Source organism: Alligator sinensis, unplaced genomic scaffold (genome assembly GCF_000455745.1).
Source record: "Alligator sinensis unplaced genomic scaffold, ASM45574v1 scaffold398_1, whole genome shotgun sequence".
Taxonomy (NCBI): Eukaryota; Metazoa; Chordata; order Crocodylia; family Alligatoridae; genus Alligator; species Alligator sinensis.
The window spans coordinates 148,520-175,041 of record NW_005842708.1 but is presented as its reverse complement, the minus strand read 5'-3'; the positions used below and the strand labels follow the sequence as shown (position 1 = coordinate 175,041).

Genomic DNA, 26,522 nt, shown 5'->3' with positions numbered 1-26,522 from the left:
CTCACTGCCCACCATGGCTTGTATCCAGTTCCTAGCTCACTTCACTGCTTTGGACATGGCTAGACTAGGAGAAGCACCATCTTTCAACACCTCTTATGGAGTCAGAGCTGGGGACCTAATGTAAAGGCATATAATTATCTCTGCTTGTCAGCTTCAGCTGTGTGTGACCACTGCAACAGCTTTTCTGCAGTCTTAGTCCCTTAATAAAAAGACACTGTCCCCTACTGCGCTGTTTCTTAACCTTTTTTTATACCAGGACCCATGTTATAAATATTGATGGCCAGTCCCGACCCACAGCTCCCTGGGTCTGCCAGCACCCCTCACTCCTGACCCACAGCCCCTGACTTCCCCAGGCACCATCCCCCTAGTGTGTGGGGCTGGGAGTGAGTGTATAGGGTGGGGGGGGTATGAAGGTGCATGTGCCCCCCCCCTATATTTGTGGGAGCATTGGGCTGTAGCCTGGATGGACCAGCATGGGCAGGAGCTGCCTCCGTGACTCATCAGGTGGGTCCCAGCATGGGAAGGTAGAATAGAGCAGTGGGACTGGTTGCTGCCGCTACCATGAACCCCACTCCAGCCATGGCATCAGTAGCACAAGGAGTAGCAGGGGTGGGGGAGAACCCACACTGTCCTCACCTCCTCCTCTTGCCAACTGCTTGCACACTGGGCTGCATTCTGTCTTGCCAGCATGGCCTAGCTTCTGGCAACTAGTCTCACTGCCGTGTTCCACCTTCTTGCACTGGGACCCACCTGCTGGGCCATAGAGGTGACTCGTGCCCATGCTGGTCCAGCTAGGCTGCAGCCCTGTGTCTACACAAATCTGACCCCCCCCCCCCCCCCCCCCTCCCCAAACACGTTGTTGGCTACAAAGGACTAACTCACAGGATCGTCATAAAAGTCTAGTTTATTGGACAGATACGAAAGTCAGACCATAAACCTTGGTGCTTATCCCCTCAAACACACACATCCACGCACACACACTCATAGTAGCTCGCTCTAAACGCTAAGCACTGGTGTCAAGATATATCTATCCCCAAGCGCTGTAGTCTGCTGTTGATGGCCAGTCGAGGCTTCTTTCAGTGTGATGTTGCTTCAGAAGGGGGTCGCCGGCTGGTCCGTCTGGCTGCACAGGCAGGGTGCTGGTCAGGTCAAAGAGGGTGCCATTCTTTGACCAGGGTCATTCTTCGCTGCCTTTTATCCCCCTCTGGAAGACTTTGGTGACTCCCCAATTCTCAGGCTTACCCAATCCAGGGGTTGTTGACCTTGAGGGATGTCCCTCTTGGTAGCTGCTGGATGGCAGCTGTCAGCCCCAGGGGTCACGTCCGCAGGTATGCGCAGTCTCAGAAGTCTGTTGATGAATTTAGATTGATTCACTGCCGTGATGAATAGTGCTCTGGAAGTGGTTGATCAGGGGGTATTTCAGCTCCAAGGGTCTGTTTCCAGCGTTGATTAGTTCAAATCAGGGCTTCCGCACCTTTAACAGTGAAGTTTCAGGGAGTTCCTGGCTCTGTATTGATTCTTTCCTCCTCTTGGTCTGTAGTTTTGTAGGTGTTAATTGCCGCTTATTAACTTGTTTATTGAGACTAGCTACTTTGTTTCACAATCAACCATGATTCATTCAGGGACCTGCTCCATGCAGAGATTCCTGTTCTTGCTAACATTGGTACATGGTACAACTTACTTTGTACATTTGTAAAAGCATCTACAAGCTCTATTTTCACTGCAAATACACCTTATATAAAAATAATAATGATATAATAAATGAAAGAGAGAGGAAAGAAGAAAAAGTAGAAAAGAGAAAGCATCCCCAAAAGGGGGGCAAATACTAAAAGAGGGGCTTTTTCCATTGGAGGAGCTTCACATGAGGGTGGTGGGGCAGACAAGGGTTTCTTGCTACAACATCACGTGTGTCCCCCCAACCAATGCATCATTTATGCCCTATAGATTTACTTGCAGGGAGCTGCAGGAGCTGCCCTCCACCCTGCATGGATGCCACACGCAGGTGTGTGTACGCACATACACATGGCACCTTCTGTGTCTCACTCCCCCCAGCCCCTTGCAGGCTGGAATGCTGCCAGCCTGCAAGGGGAAACCCATGGTTTCCTGAGTTTTTCTGAAATAGTTTGTGACCCTTTCAAATATTCTGACAACCCACTTGTGGGTTGCAACCCATGGGATGAGAAACACTGCCCTAATGGGAACAGCAGCTCCAAGGGCTTACTGTGGGGGCTCTGGGAAGCAGACTGAGACAAGCCTGCCATGCCCTAGGCCAGAGTTAGCAAGTGCTGGTGAGTGTCAGGCTGTGAATTCATTGGGTGCCTTTAGGCCTGTGATTTGATTGCCTTGTTCCTTGTTTCCAAATAGCTGGAGTCCAAGGCAGGGAAAGGTGTCCCTGAGAGGACACTCCCTGACTGGAAAGTGGCCCTGAAAAGGGAGCGAGAAGAACATCAACACCTCCTGGCTGAGTCCTACAGTGCTGTCATGGACCTGACCAAACAGTTGCAAATCAGTGAGAAGAACTGGAATCAGGAGAAACTGGAGCTACTGGGCCGGTTCAAGGATGAGCAGCAGCAGGCAGAGCAGCAAGTGAAGGAGCTGCAGAATAAAATCAACCAGGTGAGGGCTCATGGGAATGTCACTTCTTCATGGGACAGGTGTTCCCATGATGATCAGATGGCCCAGGAGGCAAATGTGCTCAGGGCTTGTGGTGGCCAAAATGTGTTCAGGCCCTGTGCTCTGTCGGTAAGTGCATAGCATTGCCCATGGACAGATGACATCTCTTCTCCCTTTGGTTTGCTGTCCCACTTTAAGCTTGCTGCAGCACCTTGGCTATCCCTCTTTTCATGCACTGTAAACTACCCCATGTAGTCATCCTCCAGGAACTCCATTTGGGCTCCTCCAGCCTGACACTAAAGGCCAGGCTGCATCCCGAGGCAGGGAATGGCCATGGTACTACCCAGACTATCCCTGAGTCTGGTGAGTCCAGAACATTCCTCTTGAGATCACCTGAGGGTACTCTGGGCTTTGTGAGAGTAGTCATATTATTCAGCCCTCTGAATGAGGACAGACATCAATATCTGTAGAAGTGACACTTGCTGCCTACTGGTTTGAAGGCCAGAGCTGGTTGTAACTGAGGCTTTTACCCATTCTTGTGTCGAGTAAACATCCTATCCTCTGCAATTCCCCAGCTGCAGAAGGGAGCTGACCGGTGGGCTCTGAAACACTCTGAAATGGAGAAGCACAGCAGCAACTGGAAAGAGGTAAGTAAGAGAGGAGCAGCTGCATCTCTTCAGCACTGGGGAAGAGGGGATGGAGTGACCAGCTCTACAAGCCAACAAGCTCCCTATGGAATTGGGTCCCTGGGAGGGCAAAAAGAGCAAGGACCATCCCCTTTCAGGGTCCCAGCCTGAAACACTAGCATCAGCCTATAGTGAGAGAAGGCCAGCCTCATTCTGTCTGATTAGGGAGGATGGAACACAAATGTGCTGGGACCAGTTACTCATATTACACAATAGTGGTGCAGCCCTCACTCTATAAACATTTAGACGAGGGGTCAGCAGCCATTCTGGTGGCAATCCAGAATGACTTGGCTCTAGTCTGAGGTCTACTGGCACTAGGACCTGGCTGCCGCTGCTGCTTTTTCCCTGCCACTCAGCTGTGGTGCATCACAGGCAAAGCCCAATGCTGCCAAACCCCACCAAAGCCACATCTCCATGGTTAGGATTCAAAGGCTTTGCAGGCTCTAGGTTGTCAGCCCCTGATCATCATTCTAGTGGGAACTTGAAATTCAGGGACTAAGGCCACAGCTGTTAGAGGTGTGTCTGCCAGCATCAGGCATCTGAAGACATGGCTCTTGTGACAGCTCTGATCTGTGTTGGTCACAGTGAGAATTACAGATCTTCTATTTGGGTGGCTGAATGCAGATTTAGATCCCCTGCCTTGGCACTCAGTTTCAGATATTTGACTGTAATGAGCTAGGTTTGGAACCCAGGAGTCTTAACTCCCAGGCTGAGTTCCAGTGCTGCTCTGTCACTAATAGAGTGTAGCCCTCTAGCTGCTGGGAAGTTGCTAATGCAGCCCTGTGTTCTGTTGTAGCATTACTGAGTCCCACATGCCAGCTTATGCCAGAGTTTCTTCCTGTGTCATTTTAGGCTCTTAATGAAAAAATCACTGACAAAGAGAACATTTCCGAAATGGATGCCAAAGGAACCAACTTAAAAAGGTGAGACAAACACAGCCTCAAGCTCAAGGGCAGTCCCACTCTGTTCACTCCTGGTGGGATGCAAGGACAAACTGGTATGGGCTTGAGTGCAAGTAATAATTGTAGGGGCACCGCTGCTTTGTAAGCATGGGCTGATGCAGTTCCCACTGCTTTAATTCTCCCATTTATCTCCAGAGTAGGATGGCCTTCCTGTCTGTCCCCAAGGGTTCTGAGATTGACTGGCACCTGAGGGTTCCTTGCTGTTCACTGAAGTTAGGAGACTGCTTCCTTTTGCATGTTCTTTGTGATGATTGCTGCCTGTCACTCTTAACAGAGTGCTCTTGGTGTGGTTTCCCTTTGTTTATATGGGAAGCACCCTGCTTGGGCAGGACATGATAGGAACTCCAGGGGATTGCGAGTCTGGGTTTGTAGAGATCATAGACATGCTGTGCCATCATACAGTGCAGCTTGCAGTGACATTACCGCTACATCAGATGTTCCCAGAGTGCTGCATTCAATACAGGTGACTTGGCACCCACAGGTATGATGCCTGAGGGTTTCACTGTCCTGAGCATGGCTGCAGTTACTTGCTTTCTAATCTTCCTCATCAGATCCAGGCCTCAGGCTCCTTATGTCACTGGCTCCTTGCATCTCTCCTTTTTTACTTTTGTCTCTGAGTTTTGCCTTCTCTGTGTTGGGCTGTAGGTTTCCCACTACCTTTCCAGTTCTCATGATCTTGGGACTGCTCTGATTTTTGGGCGTGCTGGCCCATATCACTCCTGGTTCTGCTTTTCTCTCTCCTTTGGACTACAGCGTCCATGCTGGCTGGGTGTAAATAGCCCCAAGTGAGTCTGGAGTACAACCAGAACCTCCAGGTGCTGCCTGATGCTCCCTTCACAGCAGATGGTAGCAGGGGCTGCAGTGGGAGGCCCCACAAAGTTATGCACGTGCATGTTAGAACTGCTCAGGAGCCCAGCTAGCAGAGTGGTTCCTTACCACGAGCCATTCTTAGGGTCCTTTTGGGTTCAGAAAATCCCACAATCCTATACATAGGCAGTATGCTCATAGAGGCAGCTCCTGTGCTTCATAGCACAGATACATTAGTGATAATATAGGCGCAGCTGGACCTACCCAAGTACAGAGAGCAAACAGGTTGGTTCTCCATCCAGGGCACATCTCCTTGGGCTGGGGACAGAATCATTCCTAGTATCTGTACTGCAGCAGCACCTAGAGGTCTCAGTTGGGGCATCGGGGCCCAGTTGTGCAAGTACCAGTGGATCCAGAGGAGGGGCTGGTGCCTGTTCCAGGATGTCACATGGCCAGTGGGTGTGGGGAGGAAACCCTCAGCCCTAGATGACACATAGAAGGGGCACTGGGGGTGGGGGAGGCACGTGCCCCCCACCCCCAGCTTCTGTGGGCGGTCGCCACTCACCATTCACTGCCATCGACACCACTGCTGGCATCTGTGGGTGGTTCCTACTTGCTGACACCAGCATCTGTGGGTGGTCCCTGCTCGCTGAAGCCGGCATCTGTGGGCAGTCCGTGCTTGCCACCATGGTGCCCGCCCAGTCTCAGGAGGTACCTATTCATGCCCTCAGCCCAGCCCTGTGAAATAGTGTGAATTAGAGTGAACAGTGAATGGGACTACTGTCATATCTAGGAGTCCCTCTAGACCAAGCACTGATAGTTGGCTCCCTTGTATATCGTAGTATATAGACTCTCTGGACAGAACCACACAACAGCTAGCTTGACAGCTGCAGGCTTAAAATCCCATCTTCCCTGTTGTGGGCTATTTATTCTTGAAAAATGAATGCAGCATGTACCTCTTTTGTTTAGGAGGGTCTTATACTAAACAAGTCTGCATTTCATTCTCCACTAAGAAGTAGTAGTCATGAGGGGTGTTCCATCTTCTGGAACAATCCAGGAAGGTCTCAGACCCTGGCAAGTTTCAGAGTCCTGCTAAAGGGCAAGCCAGCATCGTCCAGCTTCCCATCTAACAGCCAAGTAACACTGAAGACCAGCATGGAGAAGACACACAGAAGAAACTGGGGTACCCTGTAAATATGTCACTCACATATCAAGAATATGTCACTTCTTAATATAGGAGAGTCAGCTCTGACTTCAGGGTTTCCATCCAGTTTATTTTACATGGGACAGTTTTGTCTCCACCATAAACAGAACAAACAAAGAAACAAGCAAATGAGCAAACAACAAACAAAACTAGAAACTGCTCTCTTCCTTCAGAGCTTGAGAAGGGCAACTCTGGCTCTGTGCTTCTCAGCACCCCAGCCTCCTCTTTTCTCTCCCCCTTGCACTCTGTTCCTGGAGCTGGTAGCCCTCTTTATGACTCCAGCCTCATTAACTAGTTATCAGTTTCAGCTTGCTCCCAGCCAGGAAGACTAGCAACTTCTGACCACCTGCAGCTGGATTCCAGCCCACTGAAAGGTGAGCACTTCTTTACATGCCTGCAGCACCAAACCTGAACCAGTCTTACCAGCACCAAATCCAGCATCTAAGATGGGGTGATCCAAATGCAGGTACAAAGATTGTATGCAGAGCTGTGTCCTTCCATAGGATTGAGCTCATACAACCTCCAGAGATTTAATCATGAAGTCCCCTCACGATGCTGAGGGCTGGTGTGAGAAATGGTCTACAATAGTGGTTCCCAAACTCTATCAAATTACGCAACACCAATTTAAAACAATATAACCTTAAGCAACACTGGCGAATTTTTGTGATATAAAGTAATTATCTGTTAACGTACCATTGACAGTTTGTCTGCATGCCACTGGTGGTACGCATACCACAGATTGGGAACCACTGGTCTACAACAGAGACTTTAGTGCTGCCCCTGGCCTTGGTGACACACCCGTCCTGGCATTAATGCCTGCTACAGAGGACACATCCCTGGAAGGCCCAGAACCACTGTTGATGCTGAAACACTGAAATACAGACATCAAGACATATCAGTATTGCCCCCCTAGTAGGTCTGTTTCTCATTATCCCTGGGGCATATGTTCTCATCCTTGAGCAGAGAACACCCTGCTCTGAAGGTGGTGATTGACACTCTTGATCTGCACCCTCCCCACCTTCCCTCCTCACAGACTTGAAACTATGAAACTTACCTGTTGGGCTGGGGCAGAGGAGGGGGTGTCGCATGTTAGACTTTGAGGTTGCTTTTAAATGCCAAAGGTGATCTCTTACTTAAAAAGGTTGGAGACCACTGTCCTACACTATGCCTCCCATGGTCCAGTTGAGGGGGCGAAGGGATGACAATGACTGTATCATACAGTTGGGGGGACTATCATACTCCCTGTATCATACATGAAGAACAGCATGGTGGAAAGAAAGAAGTCACTCCCCTTCTAGTGTCTCTAGTGGGTAGAGCATCAGGAGGAAACATCTAGGCTTCCCAGTCAATTCCTCTCTTGAGCCCATTCTCTACCCCACCACCACCTTCCTCGTCCCTCTTCAGGGACTTTTCTTGCAAGGGCTGTAACAAATAGAAATGGCTTGTTATTTGTGTATGGGCCATAGAGGAGGATCCCACAGGGTTCAGAAAAGAGGATTCTACTGGTATTTCCTGATTCTGAAAAATAACAGGGATCTTATCCCAGACCTGAAGAGAATGAATACATACATGCGTCTCCCCAGGTTCAAGATGGCATCATGTATCTCAGTCATTCCATTTCTCCATGCACAAGATTGGTTCATGGCTTTCAGTTTACAGATGTGTACTTCCAGATAGAAATCTCTGTGGGCCACAGGAATTATCCAAAATTCACAATGGGACCCTGACATTATCAACCTGAGATTCTACCTTTGGGCTTGCTATGTTTTTCTCAAACTTCATTTTCCAGCAGTATTGACATATTGTACTTCATTATGCTCATGATTAACTTTCTCTTGCCTGATGGTATCAAGATTCCTCAAGTGCCTCCTTGAGCCATACCCTTTGATTCAAGACCTGATTGCCATATGGAATCTCAGTCTCCTGACAAAACTCATGAAGTCTCTGTTTGAATCCGTATCAGAACATTTTAGACACCACCTGATCATGGCTGCTATCCCCTCAGCTTGGAGTCAGCAGCTCCAGCTCTTCTGCCCCCACAATCTTCTGTAGGGACAGGGTGGTGTTGAGTTCACATTCCAAACTCATTCCTAGGGTGATCCTGTAATTCTTTCTGAGCACACCAATTACCTTGCTAGCCTTCTTCACAAAACTGTGCTTGTTGCCAGGTGGAAGATGGCAACCTTCACCTGATCCTCCCTGATAAGCACTTTGGCAAAACCAGTGCCATGAGCATGACAACTGAATTCTAGTCATCTGGTGAGCTTCTGCCTCTGAACGTTAAGGCACAGTCTGCCAGGCAGAGCCATCCCTAGGGGTGTGCAGGGCCTGGGGCATATCAGCCTGTGTGGGGCCAGAGGGGTAGGTGGTATGTGGCTGGAACTGGCAGCACTCAGCAACAGTGGAGCTGGAAGTGCTTGGCAGCCACGGTGGGGCCTAGCAGAGGAAGAAAAAAAATGGGGGGGGGCAGGGGCTGAGCATGCACATGTGCATACGCACAAACATGCCCTCAGATGGGAAAGCCTGAGGGAGGAGGGGAAAGGGCCAAGGAGGGGAAAGCGGCATTGCCTGGCGTGTCCCCAGCCCTGGTCACCTCCCAGCCTCGGCCACACCAGCCCCACCTGCCTCCCAGTCCTGGCCCTGGCTGCTTCCCAGCTGCACTGGTGCTGGCTGTGCCAGCCTTTACCACCTCCTGGCCCTGGCCACTGCACCTGCCTTGGCTGCCTCCCAGCCCTGGCAGTGCCAGTCCGGTTGCCTCTGCACCTAGGCCCTGGCCGTGCACTGGCTGAGGGGGCCCAGAGCCAGGGGCTGGAGTGGGGCCAGCCTCAGCTGCACTGCTGGGCTGGAGGGGATGGAGTCCCTGGGACCCCTGTGCCTGCCCTGCCCTGCCCTGTCATCCCCAGGAAGAGCCTGGCGGCTTCTCTGGAGGCGCGGCACCAGGCAGCCAAGATTGGGGAGGGCACGTGGCTCCCTGATCTTTGCACGGGTGAGGGCGGACCACAGCTGCAAGTTGGGCTCAGCCTCTGGTCTGTGCCTCCATGCCTTGCCACTGCTGCTTTGAAAGCGGCAGGCACCACCATTTGCGGGTCGCCGCTGGGTGGGCCGGGCAGCGAGGCACGTGGCGGCGGCCCCCACTTTCAGAGCGACAGTGGCGAGGCATGGAGACATGGCACAGAGGCTGAGCCCAGCTCACTTAACATTATTTCCTTTATGTGGCAGCCAGGTTAAAAGCCAAGTTTCGGAGAGCAGTGCTGAAACGTGTTTGACACAGCTGAGTTCCTGCAGTGGGATTCATGCTGACACTGAGGGAAGAGGAAAGGAGTATTACTTATGCCAGTTTTTCTCAACCGGTGGGATGCATCCCACTGGTGGGATGCAAAGGTCCTCTAGGTGCCATGGTGGGACTTCTGGTTTTGCTTTTGCGTGCTTCAATCCTGCTCTCCACCCCCGCCCCCCACTCTTCGACTGGCCTTTGGGGACCCTGCCCCCCCGCTCATTGACTGGTGGGACCAGGATTTTTTGACCTTACATAGGTGGGACGTAAGGTGCAAAAGGTTGAGAACTGCTGACTTATGCCACATTAATGGTGTTCGTTGAGGCACGGTATTCAGAGTGCGGATCCTGCTACTTGCTCTTCCTTTTAGAAGTCCTTAGTAACACAGACTTGGCAAGGGAGCTTAGAAGGGCCACAGACACTGCCCTCCATGTCCTACAGGAGCTTGAGGTGGCTCAGGAGCTTTTGCAGCCCTGCCAAACTCTGCCACACAAAATATCTCTCGTGTGCAGGAGAGATACACAGCCACAGCAGGATCCATGTGAATAATGGCACAGATGTTCAACTGGCAGCTGTGGGCTGCATGGGGCCCCCAGGCTCTCAGTCCAGGTGCCGCTTCCCCCATTGCTTTCCTGGTGCTGCTGCCATATTCTCCAGGCTCTTCCTCCCTCCTGCTTCTGTTTCCTGCCCCCTCCCTTGGGGGACTGGAGCAGCATGTGAGACACAGGGCCTGTAGCCAGGGGTTTTGGGGGATCCTGGGGACCCTGCACAGCGCTGGTGCACCACAGCAGGAGTCACCACTGTGCAGTGCAGTGCAGGGGGCCAGTGCTGCACAACACAGTGCAGTGGGAAGGCCACACAGCACCCATGCAACAGTGTACATCCTGCATGGCATGCAGTTTGGGGGCAGGAGTGTGCATGCAGCCCTCAGCCACTCACATGTTGGACTTTTTGTAGATCCAGGCACTGCAGGGCATGTAATCAATGTTTAGCTCCATCTTCAAGCATGCTTTACCCATTGCCCTCTTTCTTCCATTTAGGACAAAATCTGTTTCCTCTATGTCAGAGTTTGAAAGCCTGCTTGACTGTTCTCCCTACCTTCCTGGCAAGACCACCCCTGTGATTTCTGACCACACTCGAGGCAAGAAGGTGTCTCCAGCTGCACAGCTCATGCCTAATGGCATAGCAGATACCACAGGAGTTAAAGCCAAAAAATGTACATATGTGAATACTGAGCAATCCAACCCCGATAGCCTGGTGAAAGACAAGTGGAGCATCTCCTCATGGGACTACTCCCAGGCAAACAACCTCTCTGGGCAAGATCCAGCCCAAAAACAGATGCAGAGAAGCTACACAGCGCCAGACAAGACTGGGATCCGCATCTATTACAGCCCTCCTGTTGTTCGAAGGCTAGAAGCACCACTAGTCCAAAACAAAGAGGGGAAGATCATGATTGAGCCTGGCTTCCTGTTTACAATGGCCAAGCCCAAGGAGCTGGAAGAATCGGACAGCTCTGACAACATGTACAGTAGCTGGCTGTGTAACTTCTCCAAGCAGCACCGTGAGCTGCTGGACAGCACCCCTGTTGAGAACACTGTGCCCCCAGTGCCCCGGTTCCCATCCTCCCTGCATGATTTGGAGATATCTGGCAACATGAGCGATGACATGAAGGAAATCACCAACTGTGTCCGGCAGGCCATTCGCTCCAGTTCACTGGAGAGAAAGGTGAAGAGTACCTCCAGCCAAACGGTGGGCCTGACGACCACTGGGACCCAGACCATTCAGACAGTGAGTGTTGGTCTGCAGACAGACATGTCCAGGGGCAGCATCCACAGCAAGAGCTGGTCCCCACGCAGCTCCTCCCTAATGTCTGTGCGCAGTAAACAGATCTCTTCATCTTTGGACAAAGTCCACTCCAGGATCGAGCGTCCCTGTTGCTCCCCCAAGTATGGCTCCCCAAAGCTGCAGAGAAGGTCTTCCTCTAAACTTGACAGTACCAAGGACAGAAGCCTGTGGAACCTTCATCAGAGTAAGCAAAATGGGTCAGCCTGGGCTAGATCCACAACCACTAGAGACAGCCCAGTCCTCAGTAACATCAATGATGGCCTGTCCAGCTTGTTCAGTGTTGTGGAGCATGCTGGAAGTACAGAATCCATCTGGAAAACAGGGTGCCCAGAGAACAAAGCAAAGCCAGAAGCCCCCAGATACGGTATAGTGCAGGAGTTCTTCAGGAATGTATGTGGCAGGGTGCAGAGCCCCACAACTGCCACTGAGAAGAAGGAAGCAGCAGGGGATGATGGCAACAGAAAACTGGACCACTCTTTTCCAGCCACGTACCACCAATCTGAAAATGTTTCCAGGCTCCTAAATAAGAAAACTCTGAAGCAAAGCAGTAGCGATGAACTGAAGCCACCTTCCCCAGGCCAAGGAGGCAAAGACGGGGGCTGCAGGGATCTGGACATCATTTCTGCTATAGTCAGTGAGGTAACACCTTTATTTTTACTTTAACAGGGCAGCATAGGCTTAAAACGCAGTGTCAGTCCAGCTTCTGAATCCACCAGGTGGGGTAGCTTGCTGCCCAGTCTGAAGCATAGTACAGTAGCCCTTCTTGTGTGCATGAGAGAGGTGACAGGAGCAGATTTCTACTTCCTTTATCAGTTGTGGGTTTGGCTGCATGCCTCATTTGGGATTAGACAGTCAGGTAGCAGCGGCACAGGCTGCTGTTGGGTGGGACCCCACAGTCTCGGCAGACAAGCTCTGTTGCTCACAGACAGCTGACTGCAGGGCTTCTGCAACAAATGTCACCTCACAAGGCTGGGCCAAGATGCTTTTCCACGTGCCCATTTCTGTGATGTCAGCCTACACTCAGAAAGAGGTGCAGTGTGAGACCTCCACTCACTGGAGATCAGATTTCCTGGCACAGGCACTTCTTCCTCCTCTGGGTTTACACTTGCCCAGCAAAATGGGGCCCAGAGGCCTCTGGCTACCACAACATAGGTAATAGGAATACTAGCCCACTGCTAACCCTGTGCCTGCCTGAGGAGTTGATATGTCTGGATGAGGGTATGAGGCCAGCCCTAGCTGCAGCTCTTCTTTATGCCCAGTTCCTTCCTAATCCTCCCCCGCTTCTCTTTTCAGGACACAGCATGTGACTGCAGCTCCCAGTCCCTCACTTCTTGCTTTGCCCGGCCATCCCGCTCCACTGTTCGTCACTCCCCTTCCAAGTGCAAACTGCATCCTTCAGAGTCCAGCCGAGCAGAAGAGAAGGCAGGGCCCCTGAGTGAGTGAGGACAGTGGGGCTGTGCAGTATGTCTGCTTTCAACTGTCCTGATGAAAGAGCGCGCTTCCTGACTCTGCCAGCTCCTCTGCAGCCAGTGGGACTGATTGTACCCTGGGAAAGCTGAGCAGGGGGCCCAGGGGCCCCTCTCTGAGACACAGGCACAGATCCATCTGTCTCCTAACTGTCCCCTAATCAAGGGGATGCTTAAGAAGCAGATGCTGCACTAGAGTGAGGAGGATGAGGCTCCCAGCAATACGTGTGGACTTGTTCCAGGGGACTGCAGGGAAGCCCCGCTGGGGTGGGTGGCTCCTTTCATTGAGGAAGTAACCTGCAAACATCATGGCTCCTGCCAGTAGGAGGACAGTCTCCAGGAGAGAGAGGAGCCCCCAGAGCCTGATGTGGAATCACTGTGCCATCTCCATAGCCCTTCAGGCTCCTCAGAGACTTGCTCCCTGAGGGTCCCCACTTTGGGCCAATGCAGCTCCTTCCCTGGCAGTGGTCTGTTGCCTTGAGAGGAAGAATGAAGAGATGGGCCTCACCTGATCTGGGCTGTTGGCTCAGACAGCTGCAGTCCTGCAATGGCCTCTGCAAAGACCCTCTGGCGCCAGGGACTTCTGGGATCTATGCTGCTGCCGTTTTTGCTCATACCAGTCCTGGAGAGGGGTTGCTGCTGGGAGAGCAGATTGGTCAGCACCCAGAGACAGTGCCACAGTAATGCTGATGATGCTGTTCACAGACAGGGCTGTGGGGAGGGTGGGGGGAACTGTGGGCTCACGGTATAAAGCCTATTGAAGCTGTTGTCTGTGTCATCTCCCATCCCAGTGCAACTGAAACAGGCACTCAGGGAGCTCTGTCTTCAGAGAGTGCCCCCTTCAGAGAGTCTGTCACCGGCACCCCCCTTAACAGACACCTGCAGACAGTGCCACATCCTCCTTTCCTGCTGCATGCGGGGACTGCTTAGCACATCCCAGCTGGATTTGGATTGCAGCTCTGTTGCATGACCCTTTGCAGCAGGTGCCTGCTCCTGTGCTGGAAAGCTGCAGAGAGAGGAGGATCCCAGGGTTCATGGAGAGGGCATGTTCAGGTCCTTGTCACCAAAACAATACTGGATTCCTTCTCCCTCCCCTACCCCATGGAACAGAAAGGCTGCTACACAAAACAGCAGCCAGCTCTGCCCCCCTGGGGTGCTCCAAGTGAAAGCTCTTGGGCTTACCAACAGAGTGCAAATCTGCATCAGGACTGCAGCTGCTGCCTTGGCCTCTGGCCACCTTTGGGGATTTTGGCTGCAGAAGCTCTGCAACCACCTGACTTCTGAAAGCCTGACCCCAAGATATGCAACTAAATGCAGGGGGGAGAGAAGCTGGGCCAATCAGAAGATGGACATCTAGGCAGCCGTAAATACAGAGCTTGGGTAGCCTTCTTTATACTGTACTTGAAGTGCTAGGTACAAGGTGTTGACATGCTGGCACTTGGATGAGCTATGAATATCTTTTGGGCTCCTTTCTCTCCCTGCCATGCCTTCGGTGAGGCAGTGCTGCACCCCACCATTGTTTCAATTTCAGAGGGGTTTTACTTAGTGCTACTCCAACAGCTGTTCATGCGAATAACAGCTCCTGAAAGGTTCCAGTTCCTGTCAGAGGTGTTCAGCTCCCCAGGACAGTTGCCTTGGCTGTGCTCCAGGAGACTCTTTTAGTTTCTAATTTATCACTGATACTTATTGGTACGCTGTTCACGATGCAATTTGTAGAGGTCTTAAGGGGTCACTTATTAGTGTGCTTGGCCTGTTCTTAGCCTGCAGCTTGTTATTTTTGTGTCCAAAAAAGGCAGGAATGTTTGATCTGACATGCTGGGAGCAAGTGTGTGCATGATGTGTCACTAAAGGGGCAGATGCTTTTGGTGCCACAGCCAGAACTCAGTCAGGCATTCCCTGAACAGTATGGGTGCCTAGATGTAATTCAAGTTGAAGCAACTGCTGAAGGACCCATACTTCTGCCCAGCAGGTACTGAGCACAGCACACACTTCTCCCCCATGGGCTCTTTCACTCATTTCCTGATCAGCACCTCCTTTGTCTGTAAAGCTGGCTGTACTCTTGACCACATCCCCCCCCTTGTGGGGGCTGGGTTTACTCCACTTGCCTATTGCCTTCTGGTCCCTAATGCTGATCAGATACCACAGTGGTGAGTGGGGGTATTAAGATTTAGGGTGGTAGTTATAGACCAGGGGGGCTAGTCCAGACAGAGGGAATCCATTGGCTTTGTGCCAGTGCAGTTACTACACAAGGGTCACTGGGTAGTGCCTTGGTGTAATCAACCCTGGCCTTGAGCTAAGCATGTAGTGAGCACAGTCACTATGGGAGCCATCAGCCTGACAGATGGCTCAGTGGTATCTGTCCAGCTATCAGCCTGACCACTGTGGCCTGTGCTAACAGGGGTCAAGCACCAAGTCTGTTCTTAAGCTCCTGGCCAAGCAGCTCCTGATTTTGCTGCACTTAATGTGGTACCAAGTTAAGCTCACTGCAAGGCTGTGGCTTGGGGAGCACTCAAGCCACACCCCGTTAGCAAGCTGTAATTTAAAATCCCAAAGCCTTATAGGTGGCGGTAATGGCAGGTGCTGTGCCAGGCCTAGGCTCATTTGTCACCGGGGGCAGTGAAAGCAAATGGGTCACAGCACAGAGAACTACAGGGAGCTTCTCTCTGCCTATCCCTCTCTGAGAGCTCCAGAACCAGTAGCATTTTACACCCACTTTGCACAGGTTTGAGTGAGTCCCTGAAGGATGAGTCAGGGATAATCTAGACTTGTTTGATGCTCTCACCAGCCTTCACTAGGCATGTCTGTCCCCTGGGCAGAGGCAGGGTTTCACCACAGAGCTGTTCCCACCCTCCCTGGCAGACTGGTATCAGCCTGTGAAGATCCCAGTGATTCTGGAGAAGCACTTTCTGGTCATGGAAGGAGGCTGCAGCTCAACTATTCACTTCTTGCACAACAGGCTGCCTTGCTGGGTGCAGGTAAGGGAAACAGAAGAAGCCTTTCCATTTCCCTTCCACCTCAGCACCAGCAGTCACAGTGCCACTAGCATGCCATGAAGCCCAGACCTGCCAGCCTGCCTCCCTATGCTGTTTAATATTGCAGCGGAGTCCATCTCCAGGTATCTTTAACTGCTGCTCCTTGATTGGGACATTCCAAGCTGCAGCCTCCATGTACAACATGCTAGTGCTGGAGATACCCACTGTAAGATAGGGCTGGGCTGTTCCTCAGTGCTCCAGTACCAGTGATGTACCACAGGCAAAGCTCCTTGTCACCTTAATTCAGATGTGTGGTGCTCATAAGTCAGCTCCTGAATTCTGACCATGTGAGCATCTAAGGAAAGCTGCCAAATTTATCACCCCATTCCCCCAGCATTACAAAGCTATTCTGGTAAAAACACACAAACAAGTCACTGAGGTGTGCAGCAGCTACAGCAGTGGGGGCCAACCATGGCAGGCATGCTGCAAACTAGCCTGGCACTTACCCAAATGCCACTCTGATCCCCTCCCTCTGCCTGATGTGTTGCTCTTCTTTCTGCTCTCTGCTCTGTGCTTCATGCCTGCTTTGCTTTTTGCTCCATGCCTTATCTGCTGTTGTGCTGCTGGCCCCTTCCCCAGTCTGCTGCATGTCACACACAAGCTACCCATGTCACTTGTGGCACACATGCCACAGGTTGGCATCCCCTGAGCTAGAACATGAATTTATAGCACATCAGCTATGCCATAGTAACTGCCTGGCAGTAATTGTGAGGTAGCTGACACCAGCACACACTAAGATCATAGCCTCATAGTGACTTGTGCATATGACCACACCCTTATTTAAAATGAATGTGGAGAGATGGCTTTCAACAAACCCTGTTTGCTGGCAACCTCTCTTCAAACAAATATATAGGCAAGTTAAAATTTCTCCACAGGGACACTTCTGATACCCTTTAGCTCCCCCATGGCATGTCCCAGCCTTTTCCCTGAATTCAGTCTGCTGAGGTTAGGAAAGCCCAGTAGATATCCCTGGGCATGTGGTTCTGGCTGACAGAGGAATTGGCCGAGAGAGAGAGATGCCCTTTTTCCTGGCAGTGCTTAGACTAGCCCAAGCCCTACTCAGCTGGACATGTGAAGACAGCTGACTTAATCAGACTTGAATTCCAGGTGTTTTGCTGTACTGGGACCCTACTTTCCCTCCAGCCCCCATTACCTTTCCTTTAATGAGCACCAGCCTCCACTCTTTTGTCTCTGAAGTCTGTTTCTTGTTCATTTTATCAGCACAGTTCTTGGCACAGTCTGTTAATTTTGGCTTTCCACCAAGGTTGCAGGGAACGTAGAGGGAGACACTGCATATGGGGTGAATTGTTATGATATGAATGTAAGCAGTACGTTCATAGAGGATGGGGCTGGGCTCGATGTGTGGCTGCTGCTGCCTCATCCTCTGCAAGTGGCGCTGGGCTCGGCACTTAGCTGGTGTGGCTCCATCGTCTGTGAGCAGCGCTGGCATGGCCCAGGCAGCACCGCTTGCAGGAGATGGGACTGTGCCACCTGAGCGGTGAGCCCAACCCGGTGCCTGATTTTTTTTTTTTTGATGTGGCACAGTGTATAAGTAGAAATTGATTTTTAAGACCCAAAAATTGGGCTTCAAAACCTGACTTAAACACCATGTAATATGGTACTTGCTTATTAAAGTGTCTTAAGGATATCCCTTATTTTTTGGTTTGCCCTGAGGGCCTGTGCTAAACATGAGGTGGGGTGGGGGCAAATCACTCTGAGTTTTTTAAGATGAAGGACTTTAAAAAAAATAATGCAATTAGCTAATTTGGGGAGATGGATGCTAAAATAAAAACACCAATTGGATTAAGAGATTGCAGGTTCTGAGGGCTGACACTTAAATCCTGCAGCCTGCTAGTGAGCAGAATTTGGAAATGGAGGGGGAGGAGATGGCAGGATAGAAAGCAAGATGTCCATGGTAGTTCAGAGATCCACCTCAGCCCAGGAGAGCTTTAGCACATTATTAAGTCACACTGCTAATGCTGACAGATTTCTCATTCTAAAAATACAACACCAGCTGCCTTATGTGCTAATGAAGCCCAATTACCTGTCTGCTGCCTTCTAGGGCACTTTCTTCAATGTGCACTGCTTGGAAAAAGGGTAGAAACCATCTTCTGTTGCCAGGTAGAGATTATTGGATTTAATGCAAAGAGTAGATTAGTAGTTGTAGGAGGTGGAGACCAAACCTGTGGAAATGACCCCACTCAGAACCTGCATCCTCATGTGTTACAGCCCCACACTCTAGGGGCTGGAGAGCAATTATCAGTAGATGTCTTCAACTGCCTACTCCCATGGGGTGTGAATTGTTCCCCTGCTTGCTACTCCACATGGTTCTGTTCACTGAGAGTCCTTGTACATGAAGCTGCTACCCCTTCTCCCTCCTGGCTTTGCTGCAACCACAGGCAGGCAGGGTGCATGCTACACCATAGCCATGTCTTGTCCTCCGGCAACGTGTGTGTTACTGTGTGCCTCCCTTACCATTAGAATACACAAAAGATTCAGTGTGGTTTCTACTTGAGTGATTCCTGCTGTCGCCTTCTGTTGACATATCCAGAGAGTGTCTGGGCATGTCCTCACCGGAGGAGCAGAACACAAAGTAGGCAGCTTATTGTTCACCCTACTCAGTAAGCCAAAACTGTTGGAGCCCAGTTTTCATGTGACCCTTGCTAATTTTTGCATGTGTTTGTAGAGCTTGGGGTTGGAGTCCCTCCAGGAGGGGCTGGGACAGTGTTATTAATGTGGTTGGTAACTCATGTTGTAAATACTTTCGTTTGGGAAAACTTTTAGCATTTTCATTGATGACTAGATTTTTTTTAAAAAAGCCTCTACTTTTTGGAATGTGGTTTTTCATTTTTACAATGCCTTTGAATTGTAATATTTGTATGTTCTGTCTTATGCTGTAAATAACAGTGCCAGGTGTTTCTGCTATGGGGGAATTAAGGACTAGTTCTGTGGCTAGGATACAGCTTTAGCTCAAACATGCTTCAAGGTACAATGCCTTGCCTCGGCAAAGTCAGTTGAAGGATGCAAGGAAGTACCTGGGCAGCTCTGAGCTGTGGGGGTTGTAATGTGCAGCCTTTCACAGAATTACTTCTTGCTGTGAAGCAGAGGAAACAGTCTCCAAAAGTTCTGAGCGTCACTCAGCTGGGGACCTCGGGGGCCACCCCATTCTGAAAATTGTTTGACATCTGGCTACCACCTCTTCCTATACCTTTGGTTACATCTGCTATGTCCTGTTTCCCAGGACAGAAGGGTCTGTGTGTCTGTAGTAGAAAGCTATGATTTCACTGAATTCCCATTCTTCTCACTTGATTATGTTTCCTCCCTGTGCTTGTGTATGTGAGAGGAGAGCTGCCCTCTGGGAACTGCTGTCCTTACAGCCCTTCCATGTGGGACTAATGAGCTGGCTCACAGAGGGCAGAGCTCTGTCTCTGCTTCACCCACAGCATTGCAGCCTTTTCCCTGGTCACCCTCATGGCAGCACTAGTGTCTGTGATCACTCAGCCCCATGCAAAATGTCTGCTTTTGTGGGAAGCTCAGGGCCAGGGAAAGGAATGGGAGTGCTCTAGCCAAAGATCTGTTGGCTGCTGCCTACTGTTCCCTGTATCTTCTCTCAATGGCCCTCAGGTTTCCAAGGTTGGGTTCTTTGCTCTCCCCTTCCTCTAGCGTAGCCCCATGTTCACATGAAGAACAGTTCTTCTGCTTCTGATGGCGGGGCTTTCTAATTTGCTCCATACTTCATCTGTATCATGTGCCTCCTTGTTGTATTTTAGAAAATAAAGGGACTATGAACCCTCAACTCAACCCCAGAGATACGTTCTCTGTCTGGACACTGCAGGACTCCATGTTGACCCCTCCAGTCAGTTCCCTCACCACACACAGCCCTCTAGCTCCCAGAGAAAGGCAAAATTCTTTCTGGGAACCCTTCTCTCTGCCTTCTCCTACCCAGTGTTAGGAACTTCCCTTGCCCTTCAAGTGACCTTGAAGCTGTGCTCTAACTGTTGGAGATTTGTCATAAACTTAGTAGTAGGGAAGAGCAGTCTGCATATGCCACCCCTGCTTTAGGAGCAGCCAGAGTTGCCCAGTCTTGTAAGGAAAAAACCTTCATTAGGAGAGAGCTAGAGTGACAGAGCAGCTGGCTGTCTTTATCCTGACTCCTTCACAGACTCCGGCTGAAAGGCATCAGGGCTCCCATTCCTTCCCAACCACCCACAAGATAAGCCAGGACAAAGAAGCCAAAGACCACTCTTAAAATTGGTTCCATTCCTATGTGAATGCTAGGAGCTCGGTTTTGTAAGTTGGGGTCTGCTTTTTCTCTGCTACTGTGTGGCCACAACAACTCGCAGTGCTGCAGTGGGGGTTGAGCTTGGTGCAGCCCCTTGTACGTTTGGATGCTGAGCTGAGGTTGCCTTGCTGGGTTAGAAGCAATAACTGAGGTGGCACAGGCCTGTGGGTCAAAAGGATGGAGCCTTGCTTTTCCACCTGTGCTACTACCTAAACTCCAGGCAGCCCCAGCAGAAGCAATAGAGCAGCTATTCAATAGCCAGAATACATTTGAGACTGAACCTTGCTCTACACTGGGTGAATTGCAGAGCACATAAGAACTCTCTGCTAGGGAAGCCATTTAGGGAAGATCAACTGTTCCACTCTGTATCAAAGGCAAAAAGCTTACCTTGGAGCCTTCCCAGTTGCTGCTTTGCAAATTCATATGTATTTGAAACCTCTCAGAGGAGGTTCTCCACCAATGTGCCTGGCTCCCTGCTGCAGCAGTAAGTGCTAAACTTTGTGATGCCCCAAGCTGTCACTGGCGGGGAGTGGGAGTTGGAGCCTTTCAAAGGGTTCTGACAGCTTTGGGACCCAGTTCCTAGCAGGACATGGGTTCACATTACAACTCCGGCACTGCATGTAGGAAAAACGTATCCCATTTTGGGCAACCTTGGCACAGAAGCCAAAGAGTCTGACATCTTTTCCTGTCCCACAAGGTGGCCCCTCAGGACAGGGCACAAGCAAGCTGAGGGTGGGGCTGGAAGAAAGCACCTTTGCCACCACCTCTTTGGGTCTATATAGAGCATGAGGTAGTGCCATGCTGACGTGCTGTGCCTGCCAACTGCCAAACTAGCAGGAGTACAACCATGTTGGGGTGATGTTGTGTACACATTCCAGTTACACAGCTACCAGTTACACTTCAGCTGGTTCAGGAGCAGTAGGTGTGTTGTGTCCCTGGATGGCACTGCCTTGCACTGTCTAGAAATACGCTCAGAGGTTTCAACTGTCTAGAGCTCTGACTCCTAGCTCAAATGTAGAAGCCTTCAGAGTTGTGACTCAGCCCCTATCCCAAGTGACCCTGTAATTGGGTCAGCCAGCTTTTGTACCTGCAACATACCTAGCCTGGCTGCTCCCAATGCACAAGCTAGTTTTAAGGTCATGAAGATGCTGCAGATTTCCATCTGCCACTTTCTGCCTGGTACCAGCATCCACTTCCTGTGGCCTGTGGTTGGACCAGTTTTGGGCTGGGTCACTGCTGAAGAGCCACTGAGGCACACAGCTTGCTCCTGTTGCAGGTTAGTTCCATCCCTTCTTTGCTCTTAAATACTGTTAAGATCCAGGCTTGAGAAGCCTCTTCCTCATTAGCTGCTGTTCCTTTGCTGTATCATCTGGCGGCCCTCAGGGTGAGGCCCAACTCCCTCACAACACGCTGCCTGCTGGTTCAAGTGAGCTGTAAGAATGGATAGACCAAAGTCCCCAAGCAAAGCCCCAAGCAGACCATTCCTCAGAGTGCAGATCGTGGTCCTAGCATACAGGCTCTGTGCACCCAGTAGTGCTGTAGTTGTGATCGCTGTACTTGACACTCTTATGTATACTGCAGTGCACCATGAGCGGTGATGGAGGAGTGTAACAGCGTGATGCAGAGGGCTCAGCTCCATAAGGGTCCCTCATGTATGTGCATGCACCCGTGCAGATGTGTGCCCTGCCCCATCTAAACCTAAAGAGCATACCACCATGCACCCATTCTGCATATACACGCTTGCCTCTGTGGCCTTATGTACTTGGAATCCATTTGACACATCTGGAGTGCCACAAGGACTCTGTACCCGCAGCCCCAGCAATGGCTCCCCACTTCTCTCCAAATCCTGTCCTTTAGCTGTCTTGCCTGTTTCCTTCAAACGTTTTCCATGAATCTGTTTCCGTTTCCCTTCACTACCCCCAGTGCCCTTCACAGCCATCTAGCTTCCTCTGTTGCTTCTTTCAGTGCCCCTCATTGATCCATGTCTCCCTTGTTTAGTTCCCATGCCTGTCTGTGGCTGTATGATCACTGTCAGATAATTCAGTCTCCCTCTGTTTTGCTCCCAGCTCCACTCTCACTTTGATTCCCCATCTTGCACCTGTTCTGCTCTGTCTGCACTGTGCTTCCCCAACTCAATGCTTCATCACCTCCCTACATTACTTCTTCCATACCCTGTCCTGTTGCCTATCTTTTTTCTACTACAGCTCCTTCTCCTGCTTTCTCACCTCTTACCCTTCCTGTCATTTTTTTTCAGTCCCCACAGATTCCCTCATTTCTCTTCGCTGCTCCCAATGATCTGTCTTGATCTTCCCTGTGCCTTTCTCCATTCTCTAATTCTGCATTGCATTTCCTCACTTAGTTGTATCACCCCACAAGCCCCTCCCCTTCCTCCTCTCACCTCCTACATTCCTCTTGCATTCCGTTTTCCTCCAGGTCATGCGCAGAAACTGCATATGTTGCACTCAGATTCTGTCCCTTCCCCCACCTCTTGCCTAACTCCTCCCATGCTTCTGTAATCTGCTGCTAGCACTCCCATTAATCTTTCCTTGTACTTCGTCACTTAGAACTATAGAATCATAGAAAATTAGGGTTGGAAGGGACATCAGGAGGTCATCTAGTCCAACCCCCTGCTCAAAGCAGAACCATCCCCAACTAGATCAGACCAGCCAAAGCTGTGTCTAGGTGGGTTTTGAAAACCCCCAAGGATGGAGCTTCCACCACCTCTCTGGGTAACCTGTTCCAGTGTTTTACTACCCTCCTAGTGAGAAAATTCTTCCTAATATCTAACCTCAACTTCCCTTGCTGCAACTTGAGACCATTGCTCCCTGTTCTGTCATTTGCCACCACTGAGAATAGCTTAGCTCCATCCTCTTTCAAGCCCCCCTTCAAGTAGTTTAAGACGGCTATTAAGTCTCCTCAGTCTCCTCTTTTCTAGACTGAATAAGCCCAGTTCCCCCCGTTTTTCCTTCATTTCTCACCAGTGCTGAATCTCATGCCTGCCTGTCTCCCTCCGTGCTTTTCCCCATTGTTCCTTCACCACCATGTTTTCATTATATTCCTACGTCATCGGATGTTTCTTATTAGGGGCAACTCCATAGTCCTTCCCTATGGTTCTTCAGAGTCGTGTCCACTTCAGGTTTCCCGTTTCCCTCCATTGCTCCTCCAACCCTCGTGTCTCATGCTACCTTGTCTCACTGAAATTTATCATCAGCTCCCCCATTCTACATTTCAGCCATTTTTTTCATTGACTCACTTACAAGGTGCACTCCTAAAATCTCTCCCACTGAAATGCTTGGTGTTTTCCAATTATCACCCCATCCTTCCCATTGAATCACTTCCCTAAATTGCCCTTACCTCTTCTGCTTCCTCATCTCTGTCACACCTTTCTTATGCTTCCCTGTTCTTGCCTGTCTCTTGTGCTGCTTCATCTGGCCTTGCTGTCAAACCCTCCTCATGCCTTTCATCTCTATTACCCAGGCCACTTCATACCTCCCCATTTCCCATGATCATCTTGTCCCTATTCCTGCTTTTTCACCTTCCATCACCATCTCCAATCACTCCTCCTGCTTTCTCACCTCCCCCACCCACAGATCACTGTTGATTCTTCCCAATCTTCTATTACATCCTCCTGCATTCTCTTTGATCACCATTAACATAGCCCTACTTTTGCTTCTTCATCTCTCCTACCATTGGTCCCCATCCCCTGCATGTTTTGCCATCTCCCCAGCACCACAGTTCTTGTGCATCCACATCTTCTGTGATTGTATTGTGCCTCTTCTGCTTCACTTCCCACCCATGTCTTCATACTTCACCAACTCCCCTATACCTTCATTACTTCTGCTTCCCCATCTCCCATCCTCCTTGTTCTTTTTTTTATCTATTACCATTAACCAATCCCTCTGTGCTTCTCCATCTCTTCCACTATTGCTCCCTGTCCGCATCCTGTTGTGCCTTGTCCTCCCATCTCCCTTCACCCTTCTTACATTTTATCACCTCTTCCTAACATCCCATCCTGCCTTGTGCTTCACCTCTTCTGTTTTCTCCTCTCTCCTCCTTCCCCATCTCCCCAATTCATAAATACTCCTCATGTCCAACTACTCCCAATCCTCTGTATTACTGTAATAATCTCCATTAATAATAATCTTCAGAAAGAATTTAGATAGATTATTTCTGTAATAGTCTCCATTATTGCTCTACAGCTCTTACTATCAATTCACAATCCTTTCTCATATTTCCCCATCTTTCTCAATTGTTCTTTTGTAAGCCCCTGTACTTTCTCATCACCCTGTATGTCCTCATCTTGACCCCTGACCTCACAAGATTCCTCATCATTGCTCATTGCCCATCTGACTTGCAATGTGCTTCCACATACTCTGCCATCTCTCTTGCCTGACTCATTTATCTTCCTCTTGTTTCCTCATCTAAGACCCTTCTTTCCTTTTTATTTACGCCCGGTTTTCCCTGAGGGTTATGCTTGCAGTTACTCCTACCAGCCACCCTCATCATTTCTTATCTCTGTTCTTTCCACCTCGTGCCTGACCTACTCATATTTCTCCTTTTATTACTCTCCTACCCAACTTTCCCTCTGTTTTCTGGCTCTTACCACCATTCTCCCTTGATTCCCCTTCATGCTTCCTGTTTCAGCTGTTGTTCGCCCTGCTGAATTCATCATACTTCCTTATTTCTCTTTCTTTACTCCAACCCTAAACCTCATGTCTTCCACTCCATCTCTAATTCTCCCCAATCTACTTTTTCTCTCATATTATTTCCCTCCATTAGTCCTGGCTTCCCCAGCCTCCACTATTGCCCTCTTTTTCTCCTTATGTTCCCCCAGCACTTATGCCTGCTTCCCCATCTTCCACAATCACCCAGGTTCTCCTCCCTTTTCATTCCTTTGCACCATCATCTTTCTTTTCTCCCCATGCTTCCACACATTCCCACATTGCTGCTTTGTGCTTCTTCACCTGCCCCCATTGTCTCCCCCTTCTCATGCTTATCCAACTGTCACTATTATTCCCACTACCTCCTGTGTTTCCCCGTCACCCAACCTTTTGTCATGCCTCATCCCGTCAAAGCTCCTCTTGCATCCACGTTATCTGTCCATTCCTTTGTCTCCTTCCTACTGTCAGTGTCCCAGTCCTTCCTCACACCTGCCCATCTTTCACCTTTGCCCCCTTCCTCTTCAATTTCTCCATCTTCCACCAGTTGTTCTTTTCTTCCTCAAGCTTCATTACCTCACTCATTCCGTCCCCTTGCTTTCCTATCTCCCCAGTGTCTCCTCATTTCTCCTCATACTTTGTCTCCTCCTTCATTACAAGTGCCCTAAACCTCCTTATTTTCCCTGTCTTCAACCATCAAGTTCAACCCCTTACTTGGACTTCCCCATCACCCTATATGACCTCACTCTGACCTCCATCTTGTGCTTCCACATCTCCATTATTATGCATCCTTGCAGTTCAGCCTTAATGGCTCATCTGCCATCATCCCTCTCATCTGATTTATGTCCTGCAATCACTTGCACTTCTCACTTTCCAACATCTGTCCATCTCTACTTTCCAACATTTCTCCATTTCCCCTTTGCTTCCTTTTGTACCATAATTGGCCTCTCAAATTTTCTTCAGCGCTGTTCTCGCCATTGTTTCTATCAACACCCCACCTGCTTCCCGATTCATCTCTACCTCTTCCCCTGCTCTGCCCTTTCCTCATGTCCCTCCATCTCTCTGGGACTATGGGAATATTTCCTCACTTGTCTTTCTCATCCTGTATCCTATCTCTTGCCATTGCTCACTTTTGATCCACTTTTGGGCTTCCTCATCTGTTGCTATCCATCTTGCTGCCTTTCCAGTGCTTCCTTGTAACGTTCTGTCCTGTAATTCTCCCCAGTTTTTTCCTTCTACTTCCTTGACTCCATCCATTACTCACCCTGGTTTACGTTCTATTTTTCCCTACCTTCCTGCGGTTCACTTTGGTTGCTGCTCATGCTTCAGTCTTCGGTCAGTTCTCCTCACAACTGTTTCCCATCCTTTCAGGTCTCCTGTGTGGTTCCTTTCTCTACATTGTTTCCTTAAACCCTCCTGCATTTCAATCCCACTCCAGCATGCCTCTTTTTTTCTCCTTCATATTTCTGTCTTTCTTCTTCACTTCCCTTTGACTCCACCTCTCTTTCTCTTTCTCTCACCTTTGCTTCCCCATCTTGCTTCCATCTCCCTCCTAGTCACCTCTTGACCACTCCTACAATAATCCATAACTTCCCAGTCCTTCCTCTTGCTTCCCCCAATTTCAATGCTCATGCTGTATCATTCCTCAATCTCTGTTTTTGCTCCCTTTCAACTATCTACTCTCTGTCTCTTC

General features: G+C 50.1%; 1 protein-coding gene across 2 annotated transcripts in view; it reads left to right on the top strand.

Annotated features, from left to right (window-relative positions):
• Window positions 1-19,690, top strand: part of SOGA1 (suppressor of glucose, autophagy associated 1) — a 109,677-nt gene extending 89,987 nt beyond the window's left edge. For both annotated transcript variants that reach the window (XM_014524924.2, XM_025216072.1), the window contains exons 11-15: window positions 2,365-2,616; window positions 3,189-3,260; window positions 4,152-4,222; window positions 10,587-12,030; window positions 12,685-19,690. In XM_014524924.2, coding sequence (XP_014380410.1) covers window positions 2,365-2,616; window positions 3,189-3,260; window positions 4,152-4,222; window positions 10,587-12,030; window positions 12,685-12,834 — 1,989 coding nt within the window. In that variant the 3' untranslated portion in view covers window positions 12,835-19,690. The remainder of the gene's footprint in view (window positions 1-2,364; window positions 2,617-3,188; window positions 3,261-4,151; window positions 4,223-10,586; window positions 12,031-12,684) is intronic.
• The last annotated feature ends 6,832 nt before the right edge of the window (window positions 19,691-26,522 follow it).